The following is a 14,298-nucleotide window of genomic DNA, read 5'->3' as shown; positions in this document are numbered from 1 at the left end:
CCCTATTTAACAGTATTTATATCTCAATCTGAAAAAACGGGGTGACAGGTTCCCTTTAAGATTGCTACTTCCACTAGGTGGCACTAGAGTTCAGGTCCTCTTTGACTAAGCAATTTGCATAACAATAATGTAAAACACATAAGGATAGAGTGAAAGTGAAAATCTGCATATTATTATTTGTGCCTTCTCTATGTTTTTCTATGACTTTATCTACATTGTGGCTCTCGACCAACTTTCATAGCGGAATGCGGCTCTCAAGGTAAGAAAGGTTGGGGACCCCTGACCTACATGTGCCCCTCACACTGGCAGTCTGAGATGAGGTCACCCTGCGCACTGCGCTTCCACCTCCGGCCGCTAGGTGGCGCGCTGTCATTGGAGGCCCGCGGTGATCTGGGCGGAGCTGCGGCCCCATCACTAGTAACAGGAAGAGGCAGAGCCCGCGTGTACTGACAACACAGCCGCGGCCTCGCTTTCCAGCAGTGTCGGCAGCAGCTTCCGGCCGGGGTGTGGAGGACGCGCTAAGCGGGAACTTGCCTCTTCCTCCGAGTGTTGGTATCGCGGCTCCGGGCTGTGTGTGACGCCGCTGCTGCTGTGCGGGGAGAGCCAAGATGAGCGCGCTAGGCGGGGAGGAGATCATCCGCATCGCCAAGAAGATGGAGCGGATGGTGCAGAAGAAGAACACGGTCAGTGCGAGCGCGCCCCCAGCCGGAGAGGCAGAGTACTGTAGTGTCCGTCCCGGGGAGCGGGGCGGAGCCTAGAGAAGACTGCAGGAGGACTACAAGGCCCATAGAGCCCGCACAAGATCCCGGCATCCTCCATCACTGCACTAGGAAAGTTCTTACATAGCGACCCCCATAATCCCGCTGCTCAAAGGCTGTGATCTCCCTCAGACCCCACACAGCAGCCTCTGAGCAGTGTGATGAAGCCCCTCGCTTCATCACACTGCTCAGAGGCTCCTGTGTGGTCTGTGCTGTGAGGGGCTTCATCACACTGCTCAGAGGCTCCTCTGTGGGGTCTGTACTGTGAGGGGCTTCATCACACTGCTCAGAGGCTCCTCTGTGGGGTCTGTACTGTGAGGGGCTTCATCACACTGCTCAGAGGCTGCTGTGTGGGGTCTGTGCTGTGAGGGGCTTCATCACACTGCTCAGAGGCTCCTGTGTGGTCTGTACTGTGAGGGGCTTCATCACACTGCTCAGAGGCTCCTCTGTGGGGTCTGTACTGTGAGGGGCTTCATCACACTGCTCAGAGGCTCCTCTGTGGGGTCTGTACTGTGAGGGGCTTCATCACACTGCTCAGAGGCTCCTCTGTGGGGTCTGTGCTGTGAGGGGCTTCATCACACTGCTCAGAGGCTCCTCTGTGGGGTCTGTGCTGTGAGGGGCTTCATCACACTGCTCAGAGGCTCCTCTGTGATTGCTGTGAGGGGCTTCATCACACTGCTCAGAGGCTCCTGTGTGGTCTGTGCTGTGAGGGGCTTCATCACACTGCTCAGAGGCTCCTCTGTGGGGTCTGTACTGTCAGGGGCTTCATCACACTGCTCAGAGGCTCCTGTGTGGGGTCTGTGATTGCTGTGAGGGGCTTCATCACACTGCTCAGAGGCTCCTCTGTGGGGTCTGTGCTGTGAGGGGCTTCATCACACTGCTCAGAGGCTCCTCTGTGATTGCTGTGAGGGGCTTCATCACACTGCTCAGAGGCTCCTGTGGGGTCTGTGCTGTGAGGGGCTTCATCACACTGCTCAGAGGCTCCTCTGTGGGGTCTGTACTGTCAGGGGCTTCATCACACTGCTCAGAGGCTCCTGTGTGGGGTCTGTGATTGCTGTGAGGGGCTTCATCACACTGCTCAGAGGCTCCTCTGTGGGGTCTGTGCTGTGAGGGGCTTCATCACACTGCTCAGAGGCTCCTCTGTGATTGCTGTGAGGGGCTTCATCACACTGCTCAGAGGCTCCTCTGTGGGGTCTGTACTGTGAGGGGCTTCATCACACTGCTCAGAGGCTCCTGTGTGGGGTCTGTACTGTCAGGGGCTTCATCACACTGCTCAGAGGCTCCTGTGTGGGGTCTGTGATTGCTGTGAGGGGCTTCATCACACTGCTCAGAGGCTCCTCTGTGGGGTCTGTGCTGTGAGGGGCTTCATCACACTGCTCAGAGGCTCCTCTGTGATTGCTGTGAGGGGCTTCATCACACTGCTCAGAGGCTCCTGTGTGGGGTCTGTACTGTGAGGGGCTTCATCACACTGCTCAGAGGCTCCTGTGTGGTCTGTGCTGTGAGGGGCTTCATCACACTGCTCAGAGGCTCCTGTGGGGTCTGTGCTGTGAGGGGCTTCATCACACTGCTCAGAGGCTGCTGTGGGGTCTGTGCTGTGAGGGGCTTCATCACACTGCTCAGAGGCTGCTGTGGGGTCTGTGCTGTGAGGGGCTTCATCACACTGCTCAGAGGCTCCTGTGTGGGGTCTGTGATTGCTGTGAGGGGCTTCATCACACTGCTCAGAGGCTCCTCTGTGGGGTCTGTACTGTCAGGGGCTTCATCACACTGCTCAGAGGCTCCTGTGTGGGGTCTGTGATTGCTGTGAGGGGCTTCATCACACTGCTCAGAGGCTCCTCTGTGGGGTCTGTGCTGTGAGGGGCTTCATCACACTGCTCAGAGGCTCCTCTGTGGGGTCTGTGATTGCTGTGAGGGGCTTCATCACACTGCTCAGAGGCTCCTGTGTGGTCTGTGCTGTGAGGGGCTTCATCACACTGCTCAGAGGCTCCTGTGTGGGGTCTGTACTGTGAGGGGCTTCATCACACTGCTCAGAGGCTGCTGTGTGGGGTCTGTACTGTGAGGGGCTTCATCACACTGCTCAGAGGCTCCTGTGTGGTCTGTGCTGTGAGGGGCTTCATCACACTGCTCAGAGGCTCCTGTGTGGTCTGTGCTGTGAGGGGCTTCATCACACTGCTCAGAGGCTGCTGTGGGGTCTGTGCTGTGAGGGGCTTCATCACACTGCTCAGAGGCTCCTCTGTGGGGTCTGTACTGTCAGGGGCTTCATCACACTGCTCAGAGGCTCCTGTGTGGGGTCTGTGATTGCTGTGAGGGGCTTCATCACACTGCTCAGAGGCTCCTCTGTGGGGTCTGTGCTGTGAGGGGCTTCATCACACTGCTCAGAGGCTCCTGTGTGGGGTCTGTGATTGCTGTGAGGGGCTTCATCACACTGCTCAGAGGCTCCTGTGTGGTCTGTACTGTGAGGGGCTTCATCACACTGCTCAGAGGCTGCTGTGTGGGGTCTGTACTGTGAGGGGCTTCATCACACTGCTCAGAGGCTCCTGTGTGGGGTCTGTGCTGTGAGGGGCTTCATCACACTGCTCAGAGGCTCCTGTGTGGGGTCTGTACTGTGAGGGGCTTCATCACACTGCTCAGAGGCTCCTCTGTGGGGTCTGTACTGTGAGGGGCTTCATCACACTGCTCAGAGGCTCCTCTGTGGGGTCTGTACTGTGAGGGGCTTCATCACACTGCTCAGAGGCTCCTGTGTGGTCTGTGCTGTGAGGGGCTTCATCACACTGCTCAGAGGCTCCTGTGGGGTCTGTACTGTGAGGGGCTTCATCACACTGCTCAGAGGCTCCTCTGTGGGGTCTGTGCTGTGAGGGGCTTCATCACACTGCTCAGAGGCTCCTCTGTGGGGTCTGTGATTGCTGTGAGGGGCTTCATCACACTGCTCAGAGGCTCCTGTGTGGTCTGTGCTGTGAGGGGCTTCATCACCCTGCTCAGAGGCTCCTGTGTGGGGTCTGTACTGTGAGGGGCTTCATCACACTGCTCAGAGGCTCCTCTGTGGGGTCTGTACTGTGAGGGGCTTCATCACACTGCTCAGAGGCTCCTCTGTGGGGTCTGTACTGTGAGGGGCTTCATCACACTGCTCAGAGGCTGCTGTGTGGGGTCTGTACTGTGAGGGGCTTCATCACACTGCTCAGAGGCTCCTGTGGGGTCTGTACTGTGAGGGGCTTCATCACACTGCTCAGAGGCTGCTGTGTGGGGTCTGTACTGTGAGGGGCTTCATCACACTGCTCAGAGGCTGCTGTGTGGGGTCTGTGCTGTGAGGGGCTTCATCACACTGCTCAGAGGCTCCTGTGTGGGGTCTGTACTGTGAGGGGCTTCATCACACTGCTCAGAGGCTGCTGTGTGGGGTCTGTGCTGTGAGGGGCTTCATCATACTGCTCAGAGGCTCCTGTGGGGTCTGTACTGTGAGGGGCTTCATCACACTGCTCAGAGGCTCCTGTGTGGGGTCTGTGCTGTGAGGGGCTTCATCACACTGCTCAGAGGCTCCTGTGTGGTCTGTGCTGTGAGGGGCTTCATCACACTGCTCAGAGGCTCCTGTGTGGGGTCTGTGCTGTGAGGGGCTTCATCACACTGCTCAGAGGCTCCTGTGGGGTCTGTGCTGTGAGGGGCTTCATCACACTGCTCAGAGGCTCCTCTGTGGGGTCTGTACTGTGAGGGGCTTCATCACACTGCTCAGAGGCTCCTGTGTGGTCTGCGCTGTGAGGGGCTTCATCACACTGCTCAGAGGCTCCTGTGTGGGGTCTGTGCTGTGAGGGGCTTCATCACACTGCTCAGAGGCTCCTGTGTGGGGTCTGTACTGTGAGGGGCTTCATCACACTGCTCAGAGGCTGCTGTGTGGGGTCTGTACTGTGAGGGGCTTCATCACACTGCTCAGAGGCTCCTGTGTGGGGTCTGTGCTGTGAGGGGCTTCATCACACTGCTCAGAGGCTCCTCTGTGGGGTCTGTACTGTGAGGGGCTTCATCACACTGCTCAGAGGCTCCTGTGTGGGGTCTGTACTGTGAGGGGCTTCATCACACTGCTCAGAGGCTTCTGTGTGGGGTCTGTACTGTGAGGGGCTTCATCACACTGCTCAGAGGCTCCTCTGTGGGGTCTGTGATTGCTGTGAGGGGCTTCATCACACTGCTCAGAGGCTCCTGTGTGGTCTGTGCTGTGAGGGGCTTCATCACACTGCTCAGAGGCTCCTCTGTGGGGTCTGTACTGTGAGGGGCTTCATCACACGCCAAACCAGGGATTCAAGCTTGAGGAGGCTAATTTGCATATTCCAGGTGCCTTCTGGGAAAAGCGAAGTCTCCCTAAGCTAGAAGATCGTTGGGTACAGCCGCAGCCGGGACCAGCTGCTTGGAAAGCATCGCCAAACCAGGGATTCAAGCTTGAGGAGGCTAATTTGCATATTCCAGGTGCCTTCTGGGAAAAGCGAAGTCTCCCTAAGCTAGAAGATCGTTGGGTACAGCCGCAGCCGGGACCAGCTGCTTGGAAAGCATCGCCAAACCAGGGATTCAAGCTTGAGGAGGCTAATTTGCATATTCCAGGTGCCTTCTGGGAAAAGCGAAGTCTCCCTAAGCTAGAAGATCGTTGGGTACAGCCGCAGCCGGGACCAGCTGCTTGGAAAGCATCGCCAAACCAGGGATTCAAGCTTGAGGAGGCTAATTTGCATATTCCAGGTGCCTTCTGGGAAAAGCGAAGTCTCCCTAAGCTAGAAGATCGTTGGGTACAGCCGCAGCCAGGACCAGCTGCTTGGAAAGCATCGCCAAACCAGGGATTCAAGCTTGAGGAGGCTAATTTGCATATTCCAGGTGCCTTCTGAGAAAAGCGAAGTCTCCCTAAGCTAGAAGATCGTTGGGTACAGCCGGGACCAGCTGCTTGGAAAGCATCGCCAAACCGCGCGCCGTAATATCCTGTAGGATATTATTGCAAGAGAGCTTGGCTGAGTAGATTACACAAGAAGGAAAACACACAGCAAGTCAGCAGGATCTAGGAGCAATATGGCAGATGTGACAACCTACATGGTGAGCTGCAGCATGTGCTACATGTTCACAGACCGACCAGAAGAAGAATCAAATTTCATCTGTCAGAAGTGTAGACTAGTGGCCCTTTTAGAAGAAAAGGTGCGGGGTCTGGAAGAAAGAATAGCAACTTTGAAACTCATCAAAGAGAATGAAGACTTTCTAGACAGAACAGAAGCATCTCTACTGGTCACAGAAGGTGAAAAAAGTGTCAGAGAACCTCCAAAAGCAGATGAGTGGAAGCATGTGACCAAAAGAAGCAAGAAGACCATGGAGAAATCACCAACCACACAACTGAAGAACCGATATCAAATCTTTGTAGAGGATGAAGATGGCACACCTAAGGATGAAGCAATACCAGCAAGCAAAAAAGAAAAGGGCACACAGCAACAAGTGACAGCAAAAAGTACAGCCAAGAAGCAACGAAGAGTGGTGGTGGTGGGAGACTCACTACTGAGAGGCACAGAAGCAGCCATCTGCAGACCGGACATAACTGCAAGAGAAGTATGCTGCCTTCCAGGTGCGATGATCAAGGATGTGACCGATAGGATACCAAAGCTCTTCAGCTCCAAGGACGTCCACCCATTTCTTCTGATACATGTTGGCACCAATGACACGGCAAGGAAAGACCTACCGACAATCTGCAAAGACTTTGAAGAGTTGGGGAAGAAAGTAAATGAACTGGATGCACAGGTAGTTTTTTCTTCTATCCTTCCAGTAGACGGGCATGGCACCAGGAGATGGAACAGGATCCTTGATGCAAACAACTGGCTAAGACGATGGTGCAGACAACAAGGATTCGGATTCCTGGACCACGGTGTGAATTACTGGTACGATGGACTCCTCGCCAGAGATGGAGTACACCTCAACAAACCTGGGAAACACACATTCGCCAGAAGACTCGCTACACTCATCAGGAGGGCGTTAAACTAGAAGAAGAGGGGACGGGAAGAAAAACATTAGACTTGAACAAAGAAGACCCAGGAAAACATACTCAGATGGGAGGTAAGAACATTTCTAAAGCAATCCACAGCGAGGAGATTGTTTTGTTCCAAAATCCTCTAAACTGCATGCTCGCAAACGCCAGAAGCCTGACAAACAAGATGGAAGAACTAGAAGCAGAAATATCTACAGGTAACTTTGACATAGTGGGAATAACCGAGACATGGTTAGATGAAAGCTATGACTGGGCAGTTTAACTTACAGGGTTACAGTCTGTTTAGAAAGGATCGTAAAAATCGGAGAGGAGGAGGGGTTTGTCTCTATGTAAAGTCTTGTCTAAAGTCCACTTTAAGGGAGGATATTAGCGAAGGAATTGAGGATGTCGAGTCCATATGGGTCGAAATTCATGGAGGGAAAAATGGTAACAAAATTCTCATTGGGGTCTGTTACAAACCCCCAAATATAACAGAAACCATGGAAAGTCTACTTCTAAAGCAGATAGATGAAGCTGCAACCCATAATGAGGTCCTGGTTATGGGGGACTTTAACTACCCGGATATTAACTGGGAAAGTGAAACCTGTGAAACCCATAAAGGCAACAGGTTTCTGCTAATAACCAAGAAAAATTATCACGAGTACTAAGAGAACTAAGTAATGTAATAGATAAACCATTATTTCTTATTTTTAGGGACTCTATAGCGACAGGATCTGTTCCGCAGGACTAGCGCATAGCAAATGTGGTGCCAATATTCAAAAAGGGCTCTAAAAGTGAACCTGGAAATTATAGGCCAGTAAGTCTAACCTCTATTGTTGGTAAAATATTTGAAGGGTTTCTGAGGGATGTTATTCTGGATTATCTCAATGAGAATAACTGTTTAACTCCATATCAGCATGGGTTTATGAGAAATCGCTCCTGTCAAACCAATCTAATCAGTTTTTATGAAGAGGTAAGCTATAGACTGGACCACGGTGAGTCATTGGACGTGGTATATCTCGATTTTTCCAAAGCGTTTGATACCGTGCCGCACAAGAGGTTGGTACACAAAATGAGAATGCTTGGTCTGGGGGAAAATGTGTGTAAATGGGTTAGTAACTGGGTTAGTAACTGGCTTAGTGATAGAAAGCAGAGGGTGGTTATAAATGGTATAGTCTCTAACTGGGTCGCTGTGACCAGTGGGGTACCGCAGGGGTCAGTATTGGGACCTGTTCTCTTCAACATATTCATTAATGATCTGGTAGAAGGTTTACACAGTAAAATATCGATATTTGCAGATGATACAAAACTATGTAAAGCAGTTAATACAAGAGAAGATAGTATTCTGCTACAGATGGATCTGGATAAGTTGGAAACTTGGGCTGAAAGGTGGCAGATGAGGTTTAACAATGATAAATGTAAGGTTATACACATGGGAAGAAGGAATCAATATCACCATTACACACTTAATGGGAAACCACTGGGTAAATCTGACAGGGAGAAGGACTTGGGGATCCTAGTTAATGATAAACTTACCTGGAGCAGCCAGTGCCAGGCAGCAGCTGCCAAGGCAAACAGGATCATGGGGTGCATTAAAAGGTCTGGATACACATGATGAGAGCATTATACTGCCTCTGTACAAATCCCTAGTTAGACCGCACATGGAGTACTGTGTCCAGTTTTGGGCACCGGTGCTCATGAAGGATATAATGGAACTAGAGAGAGTACAAAGGAGGGCAACAAAATTAATAAAGGGGATGGGAGAACTACAATACCCAGATAGATTAGCGAAATTAGGATTATTTAGTCTAGAAAAAAGACGACTGAGGGGCGATCTAATAACCATGTATAAGTATATAAGGGGACAATACAAATATCTCGCTGAGGATCTGTTTATACCAAGGAAGGTGACGGGCACAAGGGGGCATTCTTTGCGTCTGGAGGAGAGAAGGTTTTTCCACCAACATAGAAGAGGATTCTTTACTGTTAGGGCAGCGAGAAACTGGAATTGCTTGCCTGAGGAGTTGGTGATGGCGAACTCAGTCGAGGGGTTCAAGAGAGGCCTGGATGTCTTCCTGGAGCAGAACAATATTGTATCATACAATTATTAGGTTCTGTAGAAGGACGTAGATCTGGGGATTTATTATGATGGAATATAGGCTGAACTGGATGGACAAATGTCTTTTTTCGGCCTTACTAACTATGTTACTATGTTACACTGCTCAGAGGCTGCTGTGTGGGGTCTGTACTGTGAGGGGCTTCATCACACTGCTCAGAGGCTCCTGTGGGGTCTGTACTGTGAGGGGCTTCATCACACTGCTCAGAGGCTGCTGTGTGGGGTCTGTACTGTGAGGGGCTTCATCACACTGCTCAGAGGCTCCTGTGGGGTCTGTACTGTGAGGGGCTTCATCACACTGCTCAGAGGCTCCTGCGTGGGGTCTGTACTGTCCGGGGCTTCATCACACTGCTCAGAGGCTCCTGTGTGGGGTCTGTACTGTGAGGGGCTTCATCACACTGCTCAGAGGCTCCTGTGTGGGGTCTGTGCTGTGAGGGGCTTCATCACACTGCTCAGAGGCTCCTCTGTGGGGTCTGTACTGTGAGGGGCTTCATCACACTGCTCAGAGGCTCCTGTGTGGGGTCTGTACTGTCAGGGGCTTCATCACACTGCTCAGAGGCTCCTGTGTGGGGTCTGTGCTGTGAGGGGCTTCATCACACTGCTCAGAGGCTCCTGTGTGGGGTCTGTGATTGCTGTGAGGGGCTTCATCACACTGCTCAGAGGCTTCTGTGTGGGGTCTGTACTGTGAGGGGCTTCATCACACTGCTCAGAGGCTCCTGTGGGGTCTGTACTGTGAGGGGCTTCATCACACTGCTCAGAGGCTCCTCTGTGGGGTCTGTGATTGCTGTGAGGGGCTTCATCACACTGCTCAGAGGCTCCTGTGTGGTCTGTGCTGTGAGGGGCTTCATCACACTGCTCAGAGGCTCCTGTGTGGGGTCTGTGCTGTGAGGGGCTTCATCACACTGCTCAGAGGCTCCTGTGTGGGGTCTGTACTGTGAGGGACTTCATCACACTGCTCAGAGGCTCCTCTGTGGGGTCTGTACTGTGAGGGGCTTCATCACACTGCTCAGAGGCTCCTCTGTGGGGTCTGTACTGTGAGGGGCTTCATCACACTGCTCAGAGGCTGCTGTGTGGGGTCTGTACTGTGAGGGGCTTCATCACACTGCTCAGAGGCTGCTGTGTGGGGTCTGTACTGTGAGGGGCTTCATCACACTGCTCAGAGGCTGCTGTGTGGGGTCTGTACTGTGAGGGGCTTCATCACACTGCTCAGAGGCTCCTGTGGGGTCTGTACTGTGAGGGGCTTCATCACACTGCTCAGAGGCTCCTGTGTGGGGTCTGTACTGTGAGGGGCTTCATCACACTGCTCAGAGGCTGCTGTGTGGGGTCTGTGCTGTGAGGGGCTTCATCACACTGCTCAGAGGCTCCTGTGTGGTCTGTGCTGTGAGGGGCTTCATCACACTGCTCAGAGGCTGCTGTGTGGGGTCTGTGCTGTGAGGGGCTTCATCACACTGCTCAGAGGCTCCTGTGTGGTCTGTGCTGTGAGGGGCTTCATCACACTGCTCAGAGGCTCCTGTGTGGGGTCTGTACTGTGAGGGGCTTCATCACACTGCTCAGAGGCTCCTGTGTGGTCTGTGCTGTGAGGGGCTTCATCACACTGCTCAGAGGCTCCTCTGTGGGGTCTGTACTGTGAGGGGCTTCATCACATTTATGCGCCATTTTCTGCCATAACTATGGTAGTGTTTTTTCTAAAGTTGAATGTTTTTAATCTATTTTTCCTTTCCACTTCACTCTATTTAAAAATAAATTAGCGGAGGTTAAACTTTAATTGCGTTTTCAACAAGGCAAACCCATACATTTCTATATAGTAACTTAAAATTTGAAATAAACACTGAATCCCTAAGAAGATCTTGATGAAACTTTGAAAATAAGTTTGTCATTAATATGAACTTTTTCCAGCAAGAAAAACAGAGCTTAAAAATGTAATTCTGTTTTCAACAATGTTAATTCATACATTCCTATATTATAACTTTACATTTCAAATAAACAGTGAATCCCTAAGTAGATCTTTATCGAAAATGTTTGCCTTAAGGTACCTTCACACACAACGATATCGTTAAGGATATCGTTGCAACGTCACGCTTTTTGTGACGTAACAACGATCCCGCTAACGATCTCATTATTGTGTGACAGCGACCAACGATCAGGCCCCTGCTGGGAGATCGTTGGTCGTTGGGGAATGATCAGGACCTTTTTTTGGTCACTGATCACCCGCTGTCATCGCTGGATCGGCGTGTGTGACGCCGATCTAGCGATGTGTTCACCTGTAACCAGGGTAAATATCGGGTTACTAAGCGCAGGGCCGCTATGGGGGCCAGAAAAATACGGATTACACACGGACCAGCAGTGTGACTTGCGAGAAATACGCAGCGGTGTTCTATAGAAAAGCCGGCAATTCAGTGCGGTGTACAATAAAATCACACTGACAGGTTAGAATAGAATAGCTAAGATAAATGTCTACACATAGTATGTGTGTGTGTGTGTGTGTGTGTATATATATATATATATATATATATATACACACACACACACACACACACACACACACACACACACACACACACACACACACACACACACACACACACACACTCTAGATGGTGGCCCGATTCTAACGCATCGGGTATTCTAGAATATGCATGTCCACGTAGTATATTGCCCAGCCACGTAGTATATTGCCCAGCCAGGTTTGTCACATTTTAAAAAATAAAAATATACTCACCTTTCTGAGGGCCCCTTGTAGTCCACGGCAGCTTCCGGTCCCAGGGTTGGTATGAGCGCAGGACCTGTGATGACGTTACGTGGGCTGGGCAATATAGTACGTGGCTGGGCAATATAGTACGTGGCTGGGCAATATAGTACGTGGCTGGGCAATATAGTACGTGGCTGGGCAATATAGTACGTGGCTGGGCAATATAGTACGTGGCTGGGCAATATAGTACGTGGCTGGGCAATATAGTACGTGGCTGGGCAATTTAGTACGTGGCTGGGCAATATAGTACGTGGCTGGGCAATATAGTACGTGGCTGGGCAATATAGTACGTGGCTGGGCAATATAGTACGTGGCTGGGCAATATAGTACGTGGCTGGGCAATATAGTACGTGGCTGGGCAATATAGTACGTGGCTGGGCAATATAGTACGTGGCTGGGCAATATAGTACGTGGCTGGGCAATATAGTACGTGGCTGGGCAATATAGTACGTGGCTGGGCAATATAGTACGTGGCTGGGCAATATAGTACGTGGCTGGGCAATATAGTACGTGGCTGGGCAATATAGTACGTGGCTGGGCAATATAGTACGTGGCTGGGCAATATAGTACGTGGCTGGGCAATATAGTACGTGGCTGGGCAATATAGTACGTGGCTGGGCAATATAGTACGTGGCTGGGCAATATAGTACGTGGCTGGGCAATATAGTACGTGGCTGGGCAATATAGTACGTGGCTGGGCAATATAGTACGTGGCTGGGCAATATAGTACGCGGCTGGGCAATATAGTACGCGGCTGGGCAATATAGTACGCGGCTGGGCAATATAGTACGCGGCTGGACAAAATACTACGCGGCTGGGCAATATACTACGTGGGCTGGGCAATATTCTACGCGGCTGGGCAATATACTAGGCGGCTGGGCAGTATACTACGTGGGCTGGGCAATATTCTACGCGGCTGGGCAATATACTAGGCGGCTGGGCAGTATACTACGTGGGCTGGGCAATATACTACGTGGACATGCATATTCTAGAATACCCGATGCGTTAGAATCGGGCCACCATCTAGTATATCTACATCTATATATATCTATTCTATGTGTACACATTTATTGTACCTATTCTACTGTAAGCTGTCAGTGTGATTTTACTGTACACCGCACTAAATTTCCGGCTTTTCTCTCTACCATCGCTGCGTATTTCTCGCCAATCACACTGTTGGTCCGTGTGTAATCCGTGTTTTTCTGGCCCCCATAGACTTTCATTGGCGTATTTTTTGCGCAATACGGTGACAAACGCAGCATGCTGCGATTTTCTATGGCCGTAGAAAGCCGTGTAATACGGATCAGTAAAATACGGCTGATAGGAGCTTGGCCATAGAGAAGCATTGTACCGTATGCAATCCGTATTTTATGAACCGCTCATACGTCCGTAAAACTCGCTAGTGTGAGGTCGGCCTAAGGCAAAAATTTTCGATAAAGATATACTTAGGGATTCAGTGTTTATTTCAAATGTAAAGTTACTATATAGAAATGTATGGGTTTGCCTTGTTGAAAACGCAATTAAAGTTTAACCTCCGCTAATTTATTTTTAAATAGAGTGAAGTGGAAAGGAAAAATAGATTAAAAACATTCAACTTTAGAAAAAAAACTACCATAGACATAGGTATGGAAGAATATGGCGCATAATGACTGAATCCCTAAAAAGATCTTAATGAAACTTGGAAGATAACGTTGTTGTACTAATATGAACTTATTCCAATAAAAAAAACGGAGCTCAAAACCGTTTTTCCGTTTCCAACCGTGATAACACACTAGGCATAGGTATGGCAGAATATGGCGCATAACGACTGAATCCCTAAAAAGATCCTAATGAAACTTGGAAGATAACGTTGTTGTACTAATATGAACATATTCCAGTAAAAAAAACGGAGCTCAAAACCGTTTTTCCGTTTCCAACCGTGATAACACACTAGGCATAGGTATGGCAGAATATGGCGCATAAACACTGAATCCCTAAAAAGATCCTAATGAAACTTGGAAGATAACGTTGTTGTACTAATTTGAACTAATTCCAATAAAAAAAACGGAGCTCAAAACCGTTTTTCCGTTTCCAACCATGATAACACTGTAGGCATAGGTATGGCAGAAAATGGCGCATAACGACTGAATCCCCAAAAATATCATAATGGAACTTGGAAGATAATGTCGTTGTACTAATATGAACATATTCCAATAAAAAAAACGGAGCTCAAAACCGTTTTTCCGTTTCCAACCATGATAACACTGTAGGCATAGGTATGGCAGAAAATGGCGCATAACGACTGAATCCTCAAAAATATCATAATGGAACTTGGAAGATAATGTCGTTGTACTAATATGAACATATTCCAATAAAAAAAACGGAGCTCAAAACCGTTTTTCCGTTTCCAACCATGATAACACTGTAGGCATAGGTATGGCAGAAAATGGCGCATAAAGAGTGAATCCCTAAAAAGATCTTAATGAAACTTGGAAGATAATGTCGTTGTACTAATATGAACTTATTCCAATAAAAAAAACGGAGCTCAAAACCGTTTTTCCGTTTCCAACCGTGATAACACACTAGGCATAGGTATGGCAGAATATGGCGCATAAAGACTGAATCCCTAAAACGATCTTAATGAAACTTGGAAGATAACGTTGTTGTACTAATATGAACATATTCCAATAAAAAAACGGAGCTCAAAAACGTTTTTCCGTTTCCAACCGTAATA

At 49.9% G+C, this 14,298-nt stretch overlaps 1 protein-coding gene across 2 annotated transcripts in view; it reads left to right on the top strand.

Moving 5' to 3' along the window:
- TCEA1 (transcription elongation factor A1) overlaps positions 1 to 14,298 on the top strand; it is a 152,946-nt gene that overhangs the window by 74,373 nt on the left and 64,275 nt on the right. The window contains exon 1 of one of the 2 annotated variants that reach the window (XM_069731349.1): positions 458 to 683. The exons of the other annotated variant lie outside the window; for it this stretch is intronic. Within the exon in view, the coding sequence (XP_069587450.1) occupies positions 609 to 683 (75 nt within the window). The 5' untranslated portion in view covers positions 458 to 608. Of the gene's footprint in view, positions 1 to 457; positions 684 to 14,298 lie in introns of those variants that run through there. 2 annotated transcript variants of the gene reach the window in all.

Source organism: Ranitomeya imitator, chromosome 6 (assembly GCF_032444005.1).
Source record: "Ranitomeya imitator isolate aRanImi1 chromosome 6, aRanImi1.pri, whole genome shotgun sequence".
In the NCBI taxonomy this organism is placed as follows: Eukaryota; Metazoa; Chordata; class Amphibia; order Anura; family Dendrobatidae; genus Ranitomeya; species Ranitomeya imitator.
The sequence above is the reverse complement of the archived record's forward strand: the minus strand, read 5'-3'. Positions and strand labels throughout refer to the sequence as shown.